General features: G+C 46.8%; 1 protein-coding gene across 1 annotated transcript in view; it reads left to right on the forward strand.

The window, feature by feature from the left end:
- Window positions 1-25,556, forward strand: part of VPS4B (vacuolar protein sorting 4 homolog B) — a 132,423-nt gene that overhangs the window by 72,413 nt on the left and 34,454 nt on the right. Inside the window, exon 8 of the mRNA XM_033935302.1 lies at window positions 13,051-13,132. Coding sequence (XP_033791193.1) covers window positions 13,051-13,132 — 82 coding nt within the window. The remainder of the gene's footprint in view (window positions 1-13,050; window positions 13,133-25,556) is intronic.

Raw genomic sequence — 25,556 nt, forward strand, 5'->3', positions numbered from 1 at the left:
CCCAGTGCCTCCTTCCCATGTCTTTAGTGCCCCCAGTGCCTCCTTCCCATGTCTTTAGTGTCTTTAGTGCCCCTTCCTGTCTGTAGTGCCCCAGTGCCTCCTTCCCATGTCCCTCTCACTGCCTTCCACACTTTGTCCCACTCCCACCCCCGAAGCCTGCCTGTCTACCTCTATCCCTCCCTCCCTAGCCAAAGCCAGCCTGCTGCCTCCCTACCGCTCAAAAAAAAAAAAGCCTCCTTCCTTTTCCCCTGCTCTTACCGCCATGCTGCAGCTGCTAAAGCCGACAGGAAGTCTTTCCGACGTCAATTCTGAAGTCGGAGAGGACGTTCTGGGCCATCCAGGCAGCGATTGGCTGGCCCAGAACGTCCTCTCCGACGTCAGAATTGACTTCCTGTCGGCTTTAGTAGCTGCAGCAGGGGAAAAGGAAGGAGGCTTTTTTTTTTTTTTTTTTTGCGCCTGTCCATCTTGCCGGCCCTGCTCTACATTAAAGGTGAGGTGGAGGGAGGGAGATGGCGGAACGCTGCGATCGGGCGGGTGGGAACCGCGCGATCCTTGAATGCCTCACTGTGGAGACAAGACCATTCACCGCTCCACAGAGCGGTAAATGGCCTTGTCCCTGTCCCCGCAGAGACCACTATTTTTTCTTCCCCGTTTCGGCAGGTTACCCGCGGCTAGCCACGGGTAACAACCACCGTATCATTCTCTATTTGCTTTCATAAACTAGAAAAGATCACAGAGAGAGGAAGACGGGCAAAAATATTTGTAAAAGTTGAGAGGCTGGTCGACTAGTCAGGAAAGCAAAGATGCAAATGTAAGAAAAAATATCTGATACGGTAAAACGGGGCATTGTGAGACTCGAAAGTGAAGGGGAGAAATATGTAGAAGCTTTTAAAGAAAAGGCTGAATTGCTAACATATATTTCTATTCTGTGTTCACGGCTAAAGCACTGGGAGCAGGACCGCAGAAGACAACACGAATAGGAATGTAGTAGTAGACCCTGATTGATTTTCAGAAGATTGTGTTCATGAGGAGCTAGCTAAATTAAAGGTAGACAAAGCAATGGGGCCAGATGGTGTACATCCAAGGGTGCTGACTGACCTTTTCAATGAGTCTCTAGAGTCAGGAGTGGTACCAGAGGACTGGAGAAGGGCAGATGTGGTCCCTCTCCACAAAAGTGGATGTAAGGAAGAAGTTGGGAGTTACAGGCCAGTAAGTCTGACTTCTGTGGTAAGCAAATTAATGGAAACACTTTTAAAACAGAGAATGGTGAAATTTCTGGAATCCAGTGGATTACAGGACCAAAGGCAACATGGATTCACTAGAGGTAGGTCTTGTCAGCCAAATCTGATCAATTTCTTTGACTGGGTGACCAGAGAATTAGATAGAGGGAGTGCACTAGATGTGGTGTATTTAGATTTTAGCAAAGCCTTTGACAGTATTCCACACAGACGTCTAATAAATAAACTGAGTGCCCTCAAGTTGGGCCCCAAAGTGATGGGCTGGGTCAGAAATTGGTTGAATGGAAGATGACAGAGGGTAGTGGTCAGTGGAGATCACGCTGAGGAAAGGGATGTTACTAGTAGTTTGCCTCAAGGTTCTGTTCTTGGGCCTGTTCTTTTTAGCATTTTTCTGTGTGATATTGCTGAAGGGATGTCAGGTAAGATTTGTCTCTTTGCGGATGATACCAAAATCTGCAATAGAGTAGACATCCCAGATGGTGTGAATAACATGAAGAAAGACCTAGTGAAGCTTGTAGAATGGTCTGAAATTTGTCAGCTAAAATTTAATGCTAAGAAATGCAACGTCATGCATTTGGGCTGCAAAAACCCGAGGGAATGGTAAAGTTTAGGGAGTTAAGAACTTGTGTACGACAAAAGAGCAGGTCTTAGATGTGATTGTATGTGATGATCTTAAGATGGTCAAATAGGTTGAAAAGGTGACAGCGAAAGCTGGAAGAGATGCTAGGGTGCATAGAAAGAGATGTGGCCAGTAGGAAAAAGGAAATATTGATGCCCCTGTATAATTCTGGTGAGACCTCATTTAGAATATTGAGTACAATTCTAGAAACCACATCTTCAAAAAGATATAAAAAGGATGGGGTCGGTCCAGAGATAAGCTATTAAAATGGTGCGTGGTCTTCATCATAAGGCATATGGGGACAGACTTAAAGACCTCAATATGTATACTTTGGAAGAAAGGCGGGAGAGGAGAGAGATTTTATTTATTTATTTATTCAATTTTCTATACCGTTCTCCCAGGGGAGCACAGAACGGTTTACATGAGTTTATTCAGGTACTCAAGCATGTTTGAGAGAGATGTTTAAATACCTACGTGGAAACCAGGGCATAGGATGAAGTTGAGAGGTGATAGGCTCAGGAATAATCTAAGGAAATACTTTTTTACAGAAAGGGGGGTGGTTGTATGGAATGGTCTCCCAGAGGAGGTGGTGGAGACATGTGTGTCTGAATTCAAGAAGGCATGGGATAGGCATGTAGGATCTCTTAGAGAGAGGAAGAGATGATGGTTACTGCGGATGGGCAGACTGGATGGGCTATTTGGCCTTTATCTACCATTATGTATTTTTTATGTTTTATTCAAGTTAATTCTCTTTCAGTTATGTGGCAAGAGCCATGCTTCAGTGGTGGCAGCAGCTCCTAGAGTTTCCAGTGGTGGCTTGACTGGAATCTGGAACAGCCTTTATTGTTTGCTGTCCTATATGATCTGCTTTGATCACCGATAGTTATATCTCCACCACTGGGTGGTGGAAGCACTTTCCAAGAAGCTTTGAGTCGGCCCCTTATGAGGTACTTGCTCTTTGGAAAGAGCCTGGGGAAGCTGGTAAAGACAAGGGAGAAGCGCAGCCTCTTGGTGTCCTGGAGCTGAGGCAAAGGGGCAAGTATTTCTTCTCTGCTCCCAAGGGGTACACCAGAGAAACATGCCATTTTTGATCCACTCTACATTCCTAGGCTCAGGGGGCTAGGTGAGGGAGGTTCTTCAAGCAGAGAGCTGATGTCACAAGGTCTTCAGGAGGAACAGTAGCTGCCTGTCCTGCCCAATGAATATGCGCTGGGCCCCTCATTTATCCAGGTGGGAGGCAGGCTGTCTCTTCCTGGATCAGGGGATGTTTATCACCTTGGATCAGTGGGTCCTGGAACTGGTTGAGAATTCTCTCTTCTCTCTCTCCCCTCATTTGGTGGCTGAGTCCAGTGGGCCCGTTGCTCATGTCCTCTCTTGGTGTCTTTGGACTGTCATGAATTGGTCCAACAGCCCCCTTGCTCTTTCAGAGTCTGAAGTACCTGGGAGTCTTTCAACATGAGCTGGGGCATGGTTTGAGTGGTTAGAGAAGCAGTGGGCACAAGGAATACCGGTTGTGTAAGCTTCTGCAGCATACAGTTTGAGACTTTTTGCAGCTCGGAGCTCTATAGTGGTGACTCTGGAGGTGGTACCATGGACGAGGGCTTATATGCACCCTCTTCAATGGGCCTTGTCCTTATGGGTGCCAACCTCTCAGGGCTTACATCATTCTTTTCAGCTCGTACCCATTGCAAGGATCAATCGGGCCTAGTAGGAAATTGTGGATTGCCTTTTCAAAGGACTTCCTCTGGGTTCTTTTCAGTGGGTGCTGCTCACTACAGTTGCAAGTCTCCTAGGCTGGGGAGGTCACTGTCTTGGGTGGGTGGCACAGTAGTAGTATGCAAAAAAAATCAACCTTGTCAAATCATGTCTCCACAAGAGTGATGGAGGACAAACGCCAAGGCAGCCCTAGAGGTGGTGAGGCTTTGTTGGTGGACAGAGAAGTATCTGCAGGATTTCTCGGTGGTGCACATTGGGGACAATGTGCAGACAAACTTTCTCAGTTATTCTCTCCTTGATCCAGGGTGATGAGAGTTGGATCTTGAGGACTTTTTAACTCATGTGGACCACTGGGAGCTGTCTCGATTCAATTTGATGGCAACCAGAGCCAACAAGAAGGTGGGGCGCTTTCATTTGTTAGAGGAACCCAGCTTCTCAAGGAATAACTGCCCTAATGGAGGCTCTTTTCTCTGTGACCTCTCGTAGGCCTCTTATTGCACTTGATTGCATGTCCTCTTCTGATCTTGCTAGTAGTGCCAGATTGGCCTTGCAGACCTTGATATGCAGATCCCCAGCATCTTCTAGTGAGGGACCCACTTCAACTGCCCAAGGTTCAGGGTCTACTCCAGCAAGGACTGGTAGAGATGGAAGATCTGGATCCCTTTTGGCTTATGGTATGGCCATTGGGAGGCACTGATTAGAGAAGTGCAGGTTTCCCCCACAGTCATCTGTGGAAGACCTTTATGTTCCTGACTTATGTCAGGGTCTGGTGTGTGTTTGAATCCTGGTGGAAATGGTTCTTATCTCCCTGGAAGGCTCAGGTTCCTGATATTTTAGGTTTTCTGCAGTAGGCCCTGAGCTCCCTGTAGGTCCAGGTGGCTGCATTGTCTCTCTGGCACTGCATAGATAAGTAGCACATCTGTGACCATCTCTTGTTTTTCCTTTCCTTCTTGGAACATAAGTCTGGTCCTCTGGGTGCTATTGAGGATCCTTCAAATGTCTGCTTCCATCAAGGACTTTACCCTCAAGATGTTGTTTTTGATGGCTATCACTTCTGCTAGGAGGGTATGAGAATTGTACACCCTGTTGTGTTTGGATCCCTATCTTTCCTTTTCAGAGGATGCCGTGTGCACAGTTCCATCCATTCTTCTGAAGATGGTGCCTCCATGCCATTTGAATTAGGAGGCTTGTTTTTCCTTTTTTTGTGGCAAAGGGATCATCGCCAGAGGATCAGAGACTTCATAAGCTAGACATCTGGAGGATGTTACTCAGGTACATCAAGGAGACAAATGAGTTTAATCTCTGAGACCGCCTCTTGTACTATTCTATGGCCCTCAAAGGTCTCTGTTATGAGATGGATTAAGGCAATTGTTGAGACCACTAACTGGCAAGAATCATTTTGGTGTCTTGGGGGGCTCAAGGCCCACTTTACCAGAACTCAGGCCATTTCCTGGGCAAAGTCCCAGGCAGTGTCCTCTGAGGAGATCAGCAGAGCAGCGACTTGCTCATCACTCCATTCCTAGGCACTACAGATTGGCAGAGCTGTCATTCGGTGGTGTGTGAGTATGTGTGTGGGGGGGTCTTGTCTTCCCCCCAACCAATAAATCTGCTTCTGTTCATCCCATTTGTTCAGAACAGTGGAGCTGATACTAAGAAGAAATTCTTTCTTGATGGTTTTCTTTTCTGTAGCCAGTTGCTAGAACATTTAATGTGGAAGGATGGCCAGCTTATGACTTATGAAGATTTTTGGCAACATGACTCATGTGGGTCTTCAGCATTTTTCTTCCACTGTGGGAATGAGTCAGGGAATTTTTGAAAGGGGAAGAGGGAAGAGCATGTCATTGTATCTAGTCTCCACCAGTTGCTGCTTAAGGATCTTTCCCAGAAGAATTACACCTTGCTATGGGCTGCCTGGATGCGGGATTTAGGATAGTCAGCTCAGTCACTTTTAATTTTCCTTTGTTGGTGTCGCAGATTCCCCAATTTCTCCATAGCGCGGAACTGCAGGAATGTCAACATAGAGTAGTCCACAGGACATATTTTTCCCAACATAGAGCTTATTTGGCAGGTTGTGCAACTAAATTGCTCTGTAACAAATATCATCTGGGGCCTAATGACATTTATCATGGGATTTGGAGTTGCCAGAAGATTTAGATGTTCTAGTTGGCCCTTTTTCATTATCTGTAGTGGGTCCTGAAACATTCTTTGATGTATTCTGAGCTAGGTATCCTATTTCATGATGTTCACTAGTTGGGGGGCCTTTGGGGGAGGAGAGCGGAGGTTTTTGGGGAAGGCTTACTTGGTGGGGAAGGAGAGTATTCTTAATCATTGGTTATAAGAACAACCAAAGAAAAATCACCAAAGGCAATCAATCAAAAGAACACTAAGTTTGGCTGCTTCTGTTTTAAGGCTTTGTTTGGTTTAGCTCCCAAATATATAATTGAGCTTTTCTCTTTTGTAACCAACAGACATAAGAGAAACTCACATCTGAATTTTGTTTTTCCGCCCATTAGAGGATGTAAATTTAAAAAACATCATCAACATTTTTTTTCATATCAAGCAGCGTTATGGGGTAAGGATTTACAACAATTGCTTTTGCTTACTGATACTTATGGGGAATTTAGGAGATATCTAAAAATATATCTGTGTTTGAAGTATTTAGGCAGCTAATTCGTAAAAATTTTATTATGCACTTTTTTTTTTCCAAGTCTTTATTCATTTTAAAAGCCAACACAAAGTGCAACAGATTAACCAACAATTGATACAAAGAAAGAAAAAAACAAACAGCACTTATTACAATCAAATAATAAGGTAAGTATTTATCCCCGTCCCCTCCCTCCTACCCACCCTTCCCGGATGTGCATAACACTCATTCATATTAATGATCAATTCGTACAAAATTTTGTTAATGGATCCCAAATTTCTTTGAATTTATTATAGTGTTCCAATTGTAACGAGTTCATAATTTCGAACTTATAAATTTGACATAAGGTTTCCCACCAAAAATTGTAATTTATTCTATCCTATTTTTTCCAGTTTTTCATGATTAGTTGCATACCAACTCCTGTCATGATAAGAAGTAACCTATTCTTATTTGCTTTTATTGGACTCTTGGGCATTAATAGTGTTCTAAACAGCACTACATCATATGACAATGAGACTTCCAATATCATATTGATTTGACCCCTAAATAGATCTCCAAAACTCAAGTACAGTACTCCCCCGATATTCACGGGGGTTCCATTCCAGGAACCCCCACGAATGTTGAAAAACGGTGAATATGTTTTTTAGCGGGGGAGGCAGGAGAGGGCAGCCACAGAGCTGGCGAGTGAAGGAAATCACTTGCGGTATGCTCAGACTGCCTCTTCCTGCAGTAAAATCAAGCCTCACCAATCAGGAGCTGCTCTCTCCTGCCTCACCGGCTGCCCTCCTATCCGGTCATTTGTGGTCAGAAAATACCGTGAATGACCGGGACCGCAAATCACCGGGGGAACACTGTATCAAGGGACAATAGAAAAATAGATGGTCCAGTGTCCCTATATCAAGATGACAATGCAAACATCTATTAGACTTAGAACTATCTAACTTCTGCAAACGAACAGGGGTCCAAAAAACTCTATATAACAGAAAAAAACAAGTTTGTCTCATAGATGATGCCATACATGTGATCCTCCAAGTCCAAATTCGTGGCCATTGAGTTGCAGAAATCTGCTGAATTTATTCAGAAAATCCTTTCTCTCTCAAATTAGCTCAGCCATTCGAGATTGAGAAAGCTCACTGTGTGCCTATTAATCAGAGGGGTCCCAGACCTCTAATTTTCAAAGTCTTGAAATTCCAGCATGCCATGGATATTTTGGGGGCAGCAAAACAGGCAAAAACAGTAATCTAGCAAGATAAAAAAAACTTCTGTTCTCCCTGACTTTGCGAAGCACACAGCTTCTCTCAGAAAACAGTTTCTGGATCTCAGGCCACAGCTTAGATAGTTGGGGCCAAGTATGGGCTGCTGTATCCAGCCATTATGAAAGTTACTTTGAACAACAGTACAAAACAATATCTGAATCCTAAGAGTTTACAAGATTTCATTAATAATCAACAGCAGCAGATGTCTTAACAGAGGATTCTATTTGACAGTTGGAGTGCAGTTGAATTTCTGTATTTTAACTTAGTGTTCTTTTCAAGTTCTTAACTTGTCTAATAACATTGGATTCTTATGAATTACTACATTTTTGTTTGACCGAGAAAAGTTTTTCATTGTTTATCAGTTAAAGTGCAAATTAATGCCTCTGAGCAGTGCCGTTTGGCTCCTGTAAGGGACAAGGCTTAAGGTGAAGAAAACTCCCCCCCCAAACAACATTTATACATTTAAATATTATGCACTATTTTGATCATTTTAGTGTCTCTAATTATTGGCTTTTAACTTTTTTTAGTTCTATTCAACTTCTTTTATTTTATTTTTTAACTATTGTAAACCGCATAGAACTTTACAGCTTTGCAGTATATAAACTGATTATTATTATTTATTATCACTCCCTTCAAAAGATGCAGGAATAGTTTTGGTACTGATGCAACAAATTCACTGATATTGTGGGAATCCTATGAGGTCGAGGCTGCTATAAGAAGTAAAAGGTTTTTCTACAGATTTGGGATAACTATATCCAAACCCTTTCACTGAGAGCCAGAAACCAAGTATTGAATGGGTTTACAAATGTACACCAAACCTGATTAGATACATGCATCGCTTTGGGAGGGTAGGAGGGGTGGGAGGTTGGTTTAGGGTTTGACATTGCAATGGGTTTGTATGCACATTTATTTTACATAGCTAGGGTGTCATAAGAACCAAGACATCCCAGCCAATTAGGTTTCAGTAAAGGGGGTGGGGGTGTTGACAACTTAGTACTACCTATTGGATAAAATTGAAAATAGTTAACTCACTGTACTGCATCAGCATCAGTTGTGCATCTTGTGTTCTTGAATTTGAACTCATTTTGACTTTTGTAATGTTTATGCACTTAGGGCGACCCCTTTGCGACCCAATTTCTCTCCGACCCAATTTACTAACCTGTGTACCGATCTGGGAAACTGACAGGGACGACAGTCAGTCTAGAAGACGTATGTAGACAGATTGATAGGCTCAAAAACAATAAATCCCCGGGACCGGACGGCATCCACCCGAGGGTAATCAAGAAACTGAAAGGGGTTATAGTGGAATTGCACCAACTAAAAGCCAATCTGGCGATCAAATCAGGAAGGATTCCGGAAGACTGGAAAGTGGCAAATGTTACGCCGATCTTCAAGAAAGATTCGAGGGGAGATCTGGGAAACTACAGACCGGTGAGTCTGACCTCGGTACCGGTAAAGATGATAGAGGCGCTGATAAAGGACTGCATCATTGATCACCTTGACGGACACAATCTGATGAGGACCAGCCAGCACGGCTTCAGCAAAGAAAGATCTTGCTTGACAAACTGCACTTTTTCAAAGGAGTAAATGGGCAGATAGACAAGGGTGACCAAGTCGACATCGTTTATCTAGATTTTCAGAAGGCGTTTGACAAGGTTCCGCATGAACGTCTACTTTGAAAAATTGCGATCCATGGAATAGAGGGTGATATACTCACACAGATTAAAAACTGATTGGCGGATAAGAAACAGAGAGTGGGGGTGATTGGAAAGTACTCTGACTGGAAAAGCGTCATGAGTGCAGTGCTGCAGGGTTCGGTGCTCAGGCTTGTGCTCTTCAACATATTTATAAACGGCCTAGAAATTGGCACGACGAGTGAGGTGATTAAATTCGCGGACAATACGAAGTTATTCAGAGTAGTGAGGACACAGAAGGATTGCGAAGACCTACAAAGAGGCATAAATATGCTCGAGGAATGGGCCGCAAAATGACAAATGAGGTTCAACATGGATAATTGCAAGGTGATGCATGTCGGTAACAAAAATCATATGCATGATTTCGGACTTCCCTCCACAAGAGACAAGTCTGGCACAGCTCCACCGTTTAAGATTTCCCCAGCCTCACGGACATGCAGTGCCTGTTTTCCTAGGCGCTGCTCCGTCCGCGGAGAGCTGGCACTCTGAGGTGTGGAGGCGGACTCTAACATCGGGAGACTGCCTCCGTTCTGCTTTCCTGGGGCATCTCCAGTGGGAGCGTCTCCGATGAAGTTGAAGAGATGACCTGCAAGCTCCGTAAAAGCCCCTCTATATCGCCATAGCCGGCCAAGGAAGGGCTACATGAGGCCCCAGCAGAGCTCTTCCCTCTCTGCTTTGGCATCGCAATAAAAAGCGATATAGGTAAGTAAGAGGGTGGCGAAAAAGGCAAACAGAATGTTAGGAATGATTAAGAATGAGATCAGAAATGGATCAGAGAAGGTTATCATACCATAGTATAGGCCCATCTTGAGTACTGCGCCCAACACTGGTCCCCGTACATGAAAAAGGACATAGTACTACTTGAAAGGGTCCAGAAAAGAGCAACAAAAATGGTTAAGGGGCTGGGGCAGTTGCCGTACAATGAGAGGCTAGAGAAACTGAGCCTCTTCTCCCTTGAAAAGAGAAAACTGAGAGGGGACATGATTGAAACATTCAAGATATTGACGGGAATTGACTTAGTAGAGAAAGAGAGATTGTTCACCCTCTCCAAGGTGAAGAGAACGAGAGGGCACTCGCTAAAGTTAGAAGGGAAAAGATTCCATACAAACGTAAGGGAAGTTCTTCACCCAGAGAGTGGTAGAAAACTGGAACGTGCTTCCGGAGGCTGTTATAGGGGGAAAGCACCCTTCAGGGATTCAAGAAAAGGTTGGATAAGTTCCTACTGGAACAAAACATACGCCGGTAAGGCTAGACTCAAATAGGGCACTGGTCTTTGACCTTAGGGCTGCCGCGTGAGCAGACTGCTGGGCATGATGGACCACTGGTCTGACCCAGTAGCGGCAAATCTTATGTTCTTATGATCTGTGCATGCAAATGAGGGGAAACTGCATGCAAAGTAGGCAGGGACGAGATTCACTAAACTTTTTTCTTGAACACCAACAGGGCTAGCTGATCAACAAGAAGCAACCGCTGGGGACCAGTCGCTCACGTCCTTTCCGACTGTCCTGCCAGCCCTACAGCCCTGAAATAAACCTCTCCTCCTCCCTGACTCTCTCTCTGGCTCCCCGGCTTTCCTACTCTCTGCTGCGACCTGCTCTCTGCCTCCCCAACCCTTTCTCTGGCTCTCCTGCTCTCTGTCATGACCTGCTCTCTGCCTCCCCAACTCTCTCTCTCTTTCTGCCTCCCCCGACTCTCCTTCGTGACCTGCTCTCTGCCTCCCTTTGCTCTCTTCTTCTCTTTCCTGCAGTGCAAGCCCGTGGTTTTAACCCGCATGCACTGCAAGGAAGGACGGCAGAAAGCAGGTGAGTTGGGGCCAATAAAAAATAGTTTAAAAAAAAGACAGACAGCAAACACATGCACAGACCATCGACAGGCAAAATAGATAGTCTGCACATGCGTTGGGATCGCTACCTAGCGATCCGTGTCGGCGGATGGGGGCGTGCCTCCGATCGCCCCCATTAGAATATTATGGCTTCCAAAATCAATCTGCCCTGCCTGGATCGGTCATGTTAGTGAATTGGGCCTATAATGACGTCAATAAAACAGATTTATACTAAGCAATGCTTCTATTGAAATGTATTTGTTTGTAATTGTTACAAAGCAGAATAGATGTAACTTTGCCTGGAAAGTTCCTGTATCCCTCCTGTTTTTATTGATCCATTTATAGTGGTTTTCAACTGCTTGGTACAAACTGAGGAGCACAGCTCAGAGATGCAAGAGGCAGAGCAGAAAAATGTAGATGGGTGTGCCTCAGGATTCTCCTTTATCCCCTACGTTATTCAATATTTGCCTCATTTCTCTAGCAAATTTGCTGCATAGTCTGAAAGTTAAATGTCATATTTATGCTGATGATATTACTATTCTTATTCCAACAACAGCAATCACAGTTGACCTGAAAAATCAGATAGCCTTTATTCTACTTAAAATAGAATTCTGGATGACACAGTTTAAACTTAATTTGGATAAAACTAAGTTTTTTCTAGCTAGTCCCAATGATAGAATTACAGATAAAGTCCTTCAAATTAATGGTCAAAATTTTCCACTTACTACCTCAATCATCATCTAACTTTAGAGGATCATACAGAGTTGTTGATCCAAAAATGCTTTGTTATTCTTTGGAAATTACGAACAATCAAAAAATATTTTGATATAACATTGTTTAGATTAGTAGTTCAGATTTCCATTCTATTAGTTCTTGATTACTGTAACATAATTTATCTAGGGACCCATAAAAAGATTTGTCACAGATTGCGTTTAATACAAAATATAGCAGTCCGATTGCCTTTTGAGGCGAGAATTCTGTTTAAATTTGGATGTATCTGTTTCAAGGCATTATTTGGCTTAGCTCCTGAATATCTTTCCTCTCAGTTTAAAGTATACAATTCTAACAGGAATACTCAAAATAACAACATGTTTATGTATCCATCTTTAAAATCTGTTCGATATAAGAGATTTCATGAATAAACGTTTGCTTTCCAGGCAGGGAAAATGAACGCTTGGTTGAGCCCTCTTATTCCTTTAGCCGAATCTTACTATTCTTTTAGGAAGGTATTAAAAACTAAATTATTCGAAAAAATGTGAAACTTGAACTTTTTTAATTGTTTTGTATCCTTTACTGAAAGTATAGCGTTCATTCTTATATAAATTTGACGAATTTTTCAATTGTTTGTATGCATCGCTGAATGTCCAGTGTTCTTTTTATGTAAACCGCTCAGAACTTATGGCAGGGCGATATATAAGAATAAAGTTTATTATTAATCTACACAACTCGCAGTTAAAGGAGAATAATCCACTGGTTCAAGACTCATATGCATTTCTACTAGAAAGATTATCAAAGTAAGAACCTAATCTTGTGTTTTTGAGCTGGTGAACATATGGAGAGAATGAGTAAAGAGGAAATGTATAGAAATATGAAAATGTGAGGAGGGAAGATAAAGGGAAAATAGTGAAACGGTTTGAGATATGTGAGTTGATGTGTAGAGAGGGCTAGGGTTGTCTGAAAGGGCCAGGTCCAGGATTAATATCTACAGCTAAGGGGAGGAAGATATGAAAAGCATTCAGGATGAGATTCTCTAGGGAAGAGACGTGATGACTGCTTAAATTAATGCAGTATTAATGATATTCTACTGTATATCCATAAATATTTGTTCTGTAGTAACTCAGAAAAATACCCTGCTCAGTTCCTGCTAAAGACCATTGATTACTCCCATTGTTTTGAGACTTGTTATTTGCAATGTTATGTCTCAAGATATTGTAAAATGTTAAGAAAATTATGCAGCTTATTGTCAGTGACTGGTTTGTAAGCACTCATATATATCATTTTTTGTTCCACTATTGTGACAGCATTAGCTGAAAACTGACCTTTTTTTTTTTTTTACTCTAGGTGTTGGAGTAGATAATGAAGGCATTTTGGTTCTTGGTGCAACAAACATACCTTGGGTTCTAGATTCTGCCATAAGGAGAAGGTACTATAATTATATTAAAGTACTTTCTAAAGATTATAGTATGACATTATCCCAGGACAAGCAGGCAGCATATTCTTAACACATGGGTGACGTCACCGACGGAGCCCTCGGTACGGACCTTTTAACTAGAAGTTTCTAGTTGGCCGCACCGCGCGTGCGCGAGTGCCTTCCCGCCCGACGGAGGAGTGCGTGGTCCCCAGTTTCTTCGTTTCCGCGGAGCGAAGAAGACGCGTGTATTTTTTCAACGGCCGTTGAAATCACTTTTTGCCTTCCCGCTCGCGCTTTTGTTCTCAATTTTTCTTCCTCTACCTTCGGGTTTCCTTTTTCTTTGAATTGCAAAAAAAAAAAAAAAAAAACTTTGATTTTTATTGTTTCTTTCGTTTTTGCCCCGGCGGGGCCTGTTGCCATTATACAGGCCTCGGACTTCGATTTTGCGGAGGCTATCTTCATGCCCCCGCAGGTCGGTTTTAAGAAGTGCCAGCGGTGTGCACGCCCGATCTCCGTTTCTGACCCACACAATTGGTGTTTGCAGTGCCTGGGTCCGGAGCATCGGGCAGATTCCTGCACCCGCTGTGCCACTTTACAAAAACGTACTCTTAAAAACCGAAGAATCCAGCAAACCCTGCTCTTCGGCCCCGAGTCGGCGATGGATTCATCACCTTCAACGGCGGTACCGCAGAAATCGGCACCGTCAAGCTCGACACCGACCGATCCCGCATCGGCGCCACTGGCGCCAGGTAAGCCGGCTAAGAAGCCTTCCTCTTCCCTCGAGCGCCCTCCAGCTACGGTGACGACACCGTCCATACCGGCATCGCACCGGTCCCGTAAACGCTCCGCCCCGATAACGGTGAGTGCCTCGTCATCGGCCTCCTCATCGCCGGGGCGTGGAGCGGCATCCAAGGAACCGAAGAAAAAGAAAGCGGTTCCGATGCCACCCCTAGATGACCGTATCTCGGCCATTCTACAAACTCAGCTTCAGGAGCAGTTGAAGAAACAGCTTGAACAACTGCTACCCTCTATCCTGGCACCGCTCCTTCCGGTACCAGACCGGCCCGAGCCCCGCACCGAGCCCCCGGTGTCCACTCCTTCGGTACCGGTAAACACCTCGATGCCGATCCTTTCGGCCCAGCAACTTCCTGATGATCCTGTGGTTCATTCTCAACCCACAGTGGATCCTACTCGGCACCAGGCGGTACGGCACTCTTCTCGGGACCGAGAACGACGCCGATCGTCCTCCCCTGGTACCGTTTCGGTGCGCTCTGGTAAATCTTTGTCCAAGACTCGCCACACCGCACCCTCCACCCCGGTGTCCCGACACGCACCAGAGGTCAGGGATCCTGATTTATGGGAGGAGACTCCTCTCGGTACCGAGGAGGATCCCTCCTCATCTGATGGGGAACCATCGGCACCTGATGCCACCTCTAAACCTGAGCAATCCTCTTTTTCTAAATTTCTGAGGGAAATGTCTGCTGCTCTGTCACTTCCCCTTGAATCTGACTCCAAAAAGTCCCAAGCCTTTTTAGAAGCCTTAGACTTTGAGCAACCTCCTAAAGAGTTCCTCAAACTTCCCGTACATGACATCTTACGGGAGACATTCTACAAAAACTTGGAAAATCCCCTCACGGTACCGGGAGCTCCCCGTAAACTGGACAACCTTTACCGTGTCATCCCTATTCCAGGATTCGACAAATCTCAATTGCCCCATGAGTCCCTTCTGGTGGAATCCACCTTAAAAAAGACTCAGGGCTCCAGTGTCTATGCCTCTACCCCTCCTGGCAGAGAAGGTAAGACCATGGACAAGTTTGGCAAGAGACTTTACCAAAATGCCATGCTTGCCAACAGGGCAAACAACTATTCCTTCCATTTTTCCTTTTATCTCAAACACTTGGTCCAACAGCTGTCTGCCCTCCAGAAGTACCTACCTGAGCGCAAGGTCCCGCTATTCCAGCAGCACATATCTGGCCTTCTCCAAATGCGCAAGTATATGGTCCGCTCGATATACGACTCCTTCGAGCTCACCTCTCGGGCCTCTGCCATGGCTGTAGCCATGCGTCGCTTGGCCTGGCTCAGAGTCTCCGACCTGGACATCAACCACCAGGACCGCCTGGCCAACGCCCCCTGTCTCGGGGATGAGCTTTTTGGAGAGTCACTGGATTCCACCACCCAGAAACTCTCTGCCCATGAGACCAGGTGGGACACCCTGATCAAGCCGAAAAAGAAGGCTCCGCCTGCTCGACCCTATCGGCCTCAATCATCTTACCAGCGGAGGTTCTCAGCCAGGCCACTCAATCCGCCTCCCCAACAATCTCGGCGACCCCGTCAACAGCAGCACCATGCCCAGGCTCGGTCTCAGGCCACTCAACCCTCCAAGCCTCCTCAGCCTGCTAAACAATCTCAGCCCTTTTGACTCTTCTCTCCAGGGCATAGCCAGTCATCCACCCTCGCTGCCTCTTCCACAGCCTATCGGGGGTCGTCTCACCATTTTCTCAAGCCGTTGGGAAGTCATCACGTCGGACCAGTGGGTCCTCAACATCATCCGCCACGGCTACTCTCTCAACTTCCAGACTCTGCCTCCGGACAACCTTCCCGTAGAGTCTGCTTCAAACTCATCTCAAACCCCCCTCCTCCTGAGGGAGGTTCAATCCCTCCTCCTTCTCAATGCCATCGAAGAAGTACCTCCAGATCAAAGGGGGCAGGGATTCTACTCCCGCTACTTCCTGGTACCCAAAAAGACGGGAGACCTCCGTCCCATTCTCGATCTCAGGGACCTCAACAAGTGTCTGGTCAAGGAGAAGTTCAGAATGCTCTCCCTTGCCACGCTCTACCCTCTTCTTTCTCAACACGACTGGCTATGTTCCCTGGACCTCAAAGAGGCCTACACTCACATCTCCATCAATCAACATTCTCGCCGCTACCTGCGGTTCCAGGTACTGCACCACCACTATCAGTACAAGGTGCTACCGTTCGGCCTCGCCTCCTCACCCAGGGTCTTCACCAAGTGCCTTATAGTGGTAGCGGCCTTCCTCAGGTCTCACAACCTCCAGGTGTTCCCCTATTTGGACGATTGGTTGGTGAAAGCACCTACGTCTCCACTTGTGCTACAGGCTACTCATCACACCATCTCTCTCCTCCACCTCCTGGGGTTCGAGATCAACTACCCCAAGTCGCATCTGCTTCCCACCCAGCGACTTCAATTCATTGGAGCAGTTCTGGACACCACGCTAATGAGGGCTTTTCTCCCCTCCGATCGCAAGCAGACCCTGCTCCATCTCTGCCGTCAGGTACTCATGCATCCCTCCATTCCTGCTCGACAGATGATGGTCCTCCTGGGTCACATGGCCTCGACAGTGCATGTCCTTCCTCTGGCTCGTCTCCACCTCCGTACACCTCAGTGGACGCTCGCCAACCAGTGGTCACAGACTATGGATCTTCTTTCTCATCCCATCTCTGTGACATCATCTCTTCAGCAATCTCTCCAATGGTGGTTGAACTCCTCAAATCTTTCCAGGGGTCTTCTTTTCCATCTGCCCCCCCACTCTATGATCATCACCACAGATGCGTCCCCCTACGCGTGGGGAGCTCACCTGGGAGATCTACGCACCCAGGGACTTTGGACCCCTCAGGAGCGTCGTCATCACATCAATTTCCTGGAACTCAGAGCCATGTTCTACGCCCTCAAGGCTTTCCAACATCTTCTCTGTCCTCAAGTCCTCCTCCTATGCACAGACAATCAAGTCGCCATGTACTACATAAACAAGCAAGGCGGCACCGGATCTCGCCCCCTTTGTCTGGAGGCTCTGCGCATCTGGACCTGGGCCACGGACCGCAATCTCTTTCTCAGGGCGGTCTATATCCAGGGCGAACAGAACTCTCTGGCCGACAATCTCAGCCGCATCCTTCAACCTCACGAGTGGACGTTGGACCCTCCGACTCTACTCTCCATCTTTGCTCGATGGGGCACTCCGCAGGTGGACCTCTTTGCGGCACCTCACAACCATCAGCTGCCCCAATTCTGTTCCAGACTCTTCTCTCCTCACCGTCTGGCCCCGGATGCATTCCTGCTCAACTGGAGGGATCGGTTCCTCTATGCCTTCCCTCCACTTCCTTTGATGTTGCGGACCTTGTCCAAACTCCGCAAGGACAATGCCACCATGATCCTCATCGCCCCTCGGTGGCCTCGTCAACACTGGTTCTCCCTTCTGCTTCAACTCAGCTCCAGGGAGCCCATTCCTCTTCCTGTGTTTCCTACTCTACTTACACAGCAGAATCAATCTCTACTACATCCCAACCTGTCTTCCCTCCACCTGACAGCTTGGTTTCTCTCGGGCTGACCTCTCCGGAGAATCTATCTCAACCGGTCCGCCTCATTTTGGACGCCTCCAGGAAACCGGCCACTCTCCAATGTTACCATCAGAAGTGGACCAGATTCTCCTCGTGGTGTCTCCGGCATCATCAAGAACCCACCTCTTTGGCGGTGGAAACTGTCTTGGAATATTTGCTCTCGCTGTCCAACGCTGGCCTCAAAACCACCTCCATCAGAGTCCACCTCAGTGCCATCACTGCGTTTCACGAGCCTATTCTCGGAAAACCCCTCACGGCTCATCCTCTGGTTTCCAGATTTATGAGAGGGCTCTTCAACATCAAACCGCCTCTCAAGCCTCCTCCCGTCGTCTGGGACCTGAATGTGGTTCTCTCTGCTCTCATGAAACCTCCGTTTGAGCCTCTTGCCACAGCTTCATTCAGGCTTCTCACCTGGAAGGTGCTTTTCCTAATTGCCATCACCTCTGCCAGGAGGGTTAGCGAACTGCATGCACTGGTTGCCGACCCACCGTTCACTGTTTTTCACCATGACAAGGTTGTTCTGCGTACCCACCCTAAATTCCTTCCCAAGGTGGTCTCAGCTTTTCACCTCAACCAGTCCATTGTGCTTCCCGTCTTCTTCCCTAAGCCTCACTCGCATCCTGGAGAACAGGCGTTGCACACGCTGGATTGTAAGCGTGCCCTTGCTTACTACCTTGATCGTACCAGAGCTCACCGAACATCCCCTCAGCTCTTTTTGTCTTTCGATCCCAACCGTTTGGGCCGTCCTGTCTCCAAACGGACACTTTCAAATTGGCTTGCTGCCTGTATTGCCTTCTGTTATGCTCGGGCCGGTCTCTCACTGGAAGGATCTGTCACGGCCCACAGAGTCCGAGCTATGGCTGCTTCTGTGGCTTTCCTCCGTTCCACGCCCATCGAGGAAATCTGCAAGGCGGCCACTTGGTCCTCAGTTCACACGTTCACTACTCACTACTGTCTGGATGCGTTCTCCAGACGGGATGGACACTTCGGCCAATCTGTGTTACAAAATTTATTTTCCTAATGGCCAACCATCCCTCCTCCCTCTTTGTTAGCTTGGAGGTCACCCATGTGTTAAGAATATGCTGCCTGCTTGTCCTGGGATAAAGCACAGTTACTTACCGTAACAGGTGTTATCCAGGGACAGCAGGCAGATATTCTTAAGTCCCACCCACCTCCCCGGGTTGGCTTCTTAGCTGGCTTATCCTAACTGGGGACCACGCACTCCTCCGTCGGGCGGGAAGGCACTCGCGCACGCGCGGTGCGGCCAACTAGAAACTTCTAGTTAAAAGGTCCGTACCGAGGGCTCCGTCGGTGACGTCACCCATGTGTTAAGAATATCTGCCTGCTGTCCCTGGATAACACCTGTTACGGTAAGTAACTGTGCTTTCTTGTACAATCCCACTCTATTTCTGGACAAGCAGGTTGCAAACCTATTCTCGCCAGACAGGCTTAGAGAGAGACACAAATATTCAGAGACTTCAGCTTCTCCCCTTCTTATCTCATCACCGCCTCACAGAAAATCAGTTTTAATCTATAAGCCAGACCTAGGGAGCATGTCTTTTCTGCTCATGTTTATTTTTCTTTAATATCAGTATTTTTTAATGGAATTTTTTTTGTGGTATTTTCCACAGTGCTTCACTGTTCCCTGCATGGGACGTCTTGAACTGCGGGAGATCAGACTTTTCGAAAGTCTGCTTCTTGGGGGGGGGGGGGTCAACTGCCTGACAATATGTCCCCTGGACAGCCTGCTCCTTCGTTCCGGGGCTCAGGGATCTATTCCTTGGGAGATATCTCACCCCAGGTTCGTTTGCAGGCTGCATGGCTCCATGGAGGTGCATATTCGCTTCAGTGCTGGTCCGGTGATGGCCTCCAGCCATTGATTTTGGCCTGAGGCAGCAGTAAGAGGCATCAGTCCAGTGCACAGACTTGTTGAGGCAGAAGATCTCCCTGTGGGCTGCTCCAAATATCTTTTCTGCAGCCTTTCAGAACCATGTGGTAAAGTAAGTACTGAACTGACAGGCTTTGTTAGAGATTTTTTGGGGTCTCCAAAAGTGGGTTTTGGGCAGTTTGGGAGTGAGCCCTAGTGTGTGCCCATCCCCCCCACCCCCGCACACACTGAAATCACTGTGTTTTGGGGTTCTTGTGTTATTCCCAGGCTATTTTGTTTTGAAAATTGTATGGGGACCATCTTGAATTTTTTTTCCTGACTTGAATTTAAGATTATTTTTTTACATTCCAAACATCTTTTTTGAAAGATAACTATTCAGATGAAATCACCAGTGCAGGATTCTTCAGATTCATGCCCCATTTGCGCTGGATAGCTGTCTGGTGAGTAGTTGTGTTCCACGTCACGAGGGGGAGTGAAATTTCATCAGCCTGGGTTCCCTTGATTTCAGATGGCGGTCCTACAGATCAGCATGCTCAGGGACACTCGAAAAAGTTGAAAGCAGCACCCGAGGATGGCATATCTGCAGCCCCCGCAAAGTGCACCCATAATTTGGAGTCCCAAGCTTGTAAGTCTTCTTAGGTTTCTAAGAAGGAACATAAGAATTGCCGCTGCTGGGTCAGACCAGTGGTCCATCATGCCCAGCAGTCCGCTCACGTGGCTGCCCTTAGGTCAAAGACCAGTGACCTAACTGAGACTAGCCTTATCTGCGTACGTTCTGGTTCAGCAGGAACTTGTCTAACTTTGTCTTGAATCTCTGTAGAGAGTTGTTCCCTATAACAGCCTCCGGAAGAGCATTCCAGTTTTCTACCACTCTGGGTGAAGAAGAACTTCCTTACATTTATACGGAATCTATCCTCTTAACTTTAGAGAGCGCCCTCTTGTTCTCTCTATCTTGGAGAGGGTGAACAGCCTGCCTTTATCTACTAAGTCTATTCCCTTCATTATCTTGAATGTTTCGATCATGTCCCCTCTCGGTCTCCTCTTTTCAAGGGCGAAGAGGCCCAGTTTCTCTAATCTTTCACTGTACGGCAACTTCTCCAGCCCCTTAACCATTTTGATTGCTCTTCTCTGGAACCTTTCAAGTAGTACTGGGTCCTTCTTCATGTACGGGGACCGGTGCTTCTGCTTTCCTGCCTCCTGCTTGCCTGCCCAAGCCTGTTTAACTGAGCTCCATTGGCCGATGCCCCTTGCTCTCTCCTGCCTTCTCTTGCTCCTTCTTTCCCTCTCCTGTTCTCTTCTCTGCTTTTCTCTCCTCCTGCTTTCCTGCCTCCTATGGCTTCTGTCCTGGAGGATTGTTTTTCGCTTGATTTTATTAATATGCTATGTCAGACTTATTTAGCTAAGAAAATGGTACCTTCTACACCTCTCCCAGAACTTGTGTCAGTACTGGGGGTCCCCTCCCCCACAGGAGAGGGGTTCCCAAACCTGATCTGCCCATCACATCTTCCCTGGTTGCACCAGTGGTCAACCTAGATTCTTTGGATGTCTTGACTATGCCTTTAATTATGCAGGCTGGCACTACTGCTGCGGGAGATTTTGGTACTCTTGTGGATTTCCAGGACCAGGATCTGGGAGGTCTTCCTGACTTGGGGGAGGATTCTACGGTGCAGAGATTTTTTTAAACCTGCAGACTTGATTGATTTGATATCCAAGTCCCTCAGGGAATTACAGCTGGATGCAGATCCTTCTGCTGCTGCAGATTGCTCGCTGATGGATAGCGAGAGGCCACACTCTGCATCCTTTCTGGACCATCTGGCTATTGCTAAAATGCTCACAGATATCTGGGAAGCTCCTGAGAGTCCCTTAAAATGTGCTCAGGCCATGTCCCATGGCTGACATTTTTAAACAGCGTTTTGCATCCCTGAGGGATGATTCCTCGATGGTTCAGGTGATTAAGCATGCTTCTCTTACGAGTGATGGAGGTGTCATCCTGAAGGATGCTCAGTACCATCTGCTGGACTTTGTCCTTAAGCACCTTTTTGTTTCAGCAGCAGCAGGCCTTTGTGCCGCCTCTTCATTTGTGGCTAGAGCTTGCTATTTTAAGCTTTACCATGATCCTGACACTGTAGTGCTCCAGAATCTCCCCTTCTTAATTTCAGGGGTAGATTACATGGCGGATGCCTTGTATGACATTTTCAAGGTATTTAGCAAGCTGTCGACCTATCCTATTTCTGTGCATCAGATGTTATGGATTCGGCAATGGCCAAAAAAGCACAATTTCCCATTGGATAGCATATTGCACCTCCTTCACTTAAGCCCAGGCTGGGCTTGCTCTTGGGGGACAGGTCACAGCTCATGATATCAGATCCATGGCTATGTCAGTAGCCCACTTGAGATCAGCCTACATCGAGGCAAGGCTGCGACATGATCTTCAGTCCACCCATTCATATCATACTATTGTCTTGAGCAGAATACCTGACATGACAGCCAGTTTGGTCAGACAGTCCTGAAGAATTTGTTTGGTATCTAGAATCCAACCTTCCTAGGCCCTGTTTTATTCTGTTCTAGGCTGCATTTTTACAACCAGTTTTATTATACTTTCAGGTTACTTGACTTCAAGGCCTTGCAATTTGAGTCCCAATTGTTCCTAGCAATGTTTCTGGTGAGCCTGGTAGCTTAGGAATTCCCACATGAGAATACAACTGGTCTGCTTTTCCTCTGAGAAAGAAAAGTTGCTCACCTGTAGCAGGTATTCTTTGAGGACAACAGGCCAAGTATTCTGACATACCCTCCCACTTCCCCTTGGAGTTGTTGTTTTCAGCTGTGCCATTTGACTGATGGGCCCATGCTCACACATTAGATAGGAAGCCACCCATGCATGTGCAGTGGGACGTTGCTAGAACTTTCTTTAACTAATACACACTAGGCAGCATCTGCACCGGGTTCCATTGGATGACATTGCCCAAATTTGAGAATACTTGGCTTGCTATCCTCTGAGATTATTTGCTACAGGTGAGTAACATTACTTTCACCCCACCCAAACTCACTTCTTTGTAAGGTCCTGTCAGATCCAGGGAAGGGCTGGCACTTTCCTTCTGTTTTTTTTTTTACTTTCAGTTAATCAAAGCTGTAAAAACAGTTATAAATTCCTAAGACTACCATGCCATGAGTGTCTTTGCAACTACCGTTGTATGTTTAGGGGTATTTTTCTGTTTTGAACACCATTTCCCCTTTCCATGTAGCCATAACCATCGGAGTAATGTTCCTCATCCCAGTGTCATGGATCACAGCTTTCCGAGGCAGGTTACAGGTCATTCTGCTTGAGCAGACCTTAGCCAACATTTTCAAACAACCCCCCCACCACCACCTTTTGTTGATCTTCCAAACAAATGCAGGACTCCTTCCCACAAAAGACAGAAAGCCCTAATAAAGGTTATCCTTCAAAATATGGGAAACCTTTAATCCTCAACAAAAGTTTCAGATCCAAGAGTTGTGATTCCAAATCTGGAATAGAAAATTATTCATTTAGGTTGGTAATCTGAACTAGAGAGTTGCGCGGGGACAGAAAGCAAACCCGTCCCCGCTTGGAGTCAAACCCGTCCCCGCTGGAATGAAATCCGTCCCCGCCGGAATCAAGTCCATCCCCGCCTGTGTCTATATAAACTTCAGAAGTAGTTATTTCATTTATTACTGAATTAAAGGCTCTGGTAGAGACCCATTTACAAATAAACAAAGGCACTTTAATTAATTTGGAAATATTAATTGAGAAGAAAACATACTTTGTAAATGTGTTTCTACCAGAGCCTCTAATGTGAATATAAAATATAAATACTCAGCTGATGAGGACCCTCAAGCTGTCAGCTGAGGACTTCCTCTGCAGTTGGCAGGGGGTCTCTTTTGCCAAGCTTGGCAGGCAGCAGTAGCGTCCGAGTCACAGTTGCTGGCACCTTAGTGGCTCATGGATGCTACCAGCAACTGCTGCACTTGGTGGAGGGGAATTCTGGCCATCTCTAGAGGAGATCCTTTGCTGGCGGTGCTTAAGAATCCCCACCAGCCACAGCAAGGGTCAGCAAGTACTTCAGCACTGTAGAAATAAAACCAGAAATGCATTTCCTTTTCTTTTGAACACAATATAAAGACATCTGCTATATACATTTCCCAAAGCTAACATATTTTAGTCAATAAATTCCAATTTTTACCTTTGCTATCTGGAAACTTATTTTTCCATCAAGTTGGTCCCTGACACACCCACGCCAAATTCTCATTTTCTATTCCCTCCCCCACCTCAGCATTTCTTTCACTCCCTTCCTCTCTCCCCACTTCATGCCTTCTGTGTCCAAAAACACATTCCCTCCCCCACTTCAGCATCTTTCCCTCCCTTCCTCCATCCTCTTTCCCAAGTTCATGCCTTCTGTGTCCAAAAATGCACTGGCCTCCCACCCCTTCATTCGAGTCCAGATAACAGCAGGGGTTGGAGGCAACCTGCAGCACGCCATATGTAGCCAACCCGGAAGGCTTCACGTCAGTCTGGCTGAGGTGTCAGGTGGAGGGGGGTAGATACTGGATGTAGGAGGTGAGAGGAGATAGACTGTAGATAGAAAGGGGGAGGGATCAGACACACTGGATGAAAGTGGGAAGATAACAGACAAGCTGGAATGCCTGGGGAGAGAGAAAAAGACAGATGATGGATGTAAAGAAAAGGAGAGGGGAGGAAGACATTGAATGGAAGGGAGGAGAGGGGGAGGATGCAGATGGAAGGGAGGAAAGAGAAAGATGGGGAAGACACTGAATAGAAGAGAGAGAAAGAGAAATGAAGCATATGCTGGGCTGAAAGGGGGAAGATAAAGATGGGCAGATGCTGGATGAAAGGGGGAGAGAGAAGGGTGGATGATGAATGGGGTGACAGGGGGCAGAAAGAAGGAAGAGAGGAGACAGATCAGATGCTGGGCAGAAGCAGGACAGGGGCAGATGCTGGATGGAAAGGAGAAAGAGAGAGAGGGCAGATGCTGGTTGGAAATGGAGGAGAGGGAAGATGCTGGAGAGAAAATAGAGAGAAAGGACAAATGCTGGCTAGAAGGGGAGCAGAGAGAGGGGGGAAATGCTGAATGATGGGAGAGAAAGATAATAGAATTAGTGACAGACTAGGAAATAAGTGGAATAAGAGAGCCAGAGTGAGGAAAAGAAATGGCAAGTTTTAGTAGACAGAGCAGACTATCCAAGCTCACGGGGCTTCAGAAAGCTGGATCATTCTGGTAGCGGTAGAGCAGTTTTCATCCTCGCTTGCTGCAGTCCAAGATCCCGGGTCGCAGCTCCTCGCTGGGTTTTTGCAGCTTCAGCTCAGCAGCTCTCGGCGTCCATCAATCTCTGCTCAGTTCTGAGCCACAGATCACGGCTCGTGCAGCAGAACCAGGCCCTGCACGCTGTGCGTGACCGGCGAAGTTAGCTCATTTTGGGCTTGTCCCGGTGGGGGGGGGAGGGGGAGGATGCTGTCCGCCCGCTCTAGCCTGCACGTGACACCTCCACACAAATCAACAACAGTCTCTGTCACATAGGCATGGAGCTCAGCACGTAGGCACAAAGTCTGTTGCTGCTGATTCATCAGGACTTGGGAGCTCAGCTCGGCGCTGGACCTGGACCGGAAATTAGATAGGCCTCAGGATAGGAACCCCAGGTCCATCCCCGTGGTAGTCCCATCAGCCTTGGAGGGGTTCAGCTGGGGGAGTTTCTGACCTCTCTAGATCTGACGGAGGCCTACTTGCACATTCCTATTTGGGCCTCCCATCATCACTTCCTGCGCTTTGCGATCTTGGGGCAACATTATCAGTTCCGTGCACTTCCCTTTGGTCTGGCCATGGCTCCACGGATGTTCACCAAGGTGAGGGTGGTCGTCGTGGGTGGCATTGCGAAAAGAGGGCATTCTAGTTCATCCCTACCTGGATGACTGGTTGATTCGTGTGAAGTTGTTCCAGGAGAGCACCCGGGTCACGGCTTGGGTGGTGGAGTTTCTGCAGTCATTGGGATGGGTAGTCAACCTTTCCAAGAGCCAGCTATCTCCATCTCAGTGCCTGGAGTATCTAGGAGTGCTGTTTGACACCTCCTTGTGGAAGGTCTTCTGGAGGCCTGGGTAAGCAAATTGCACTCAGTTTCGCCTGCTTATGGCGTCCCGGTGTCCTCGGGTGCAGGATTTCCTCCAAG

Source organism: Geotrypetes seraphini, chromosome 2 (assembly GCF_902459505.1).
Source record: "Geotrypetes seraphini chromosome 2, aGeoSer1.1, whole genome shotgun sequence".
In the NCBI taxonomy this organism is placed as follows: domain Eukaryota; kingdom Metazoa; phylum Chordata; class Amphibia; order Gymnophiona; family Dermophiidae; genus Geotrypetes; species Geotrypetes seraphini.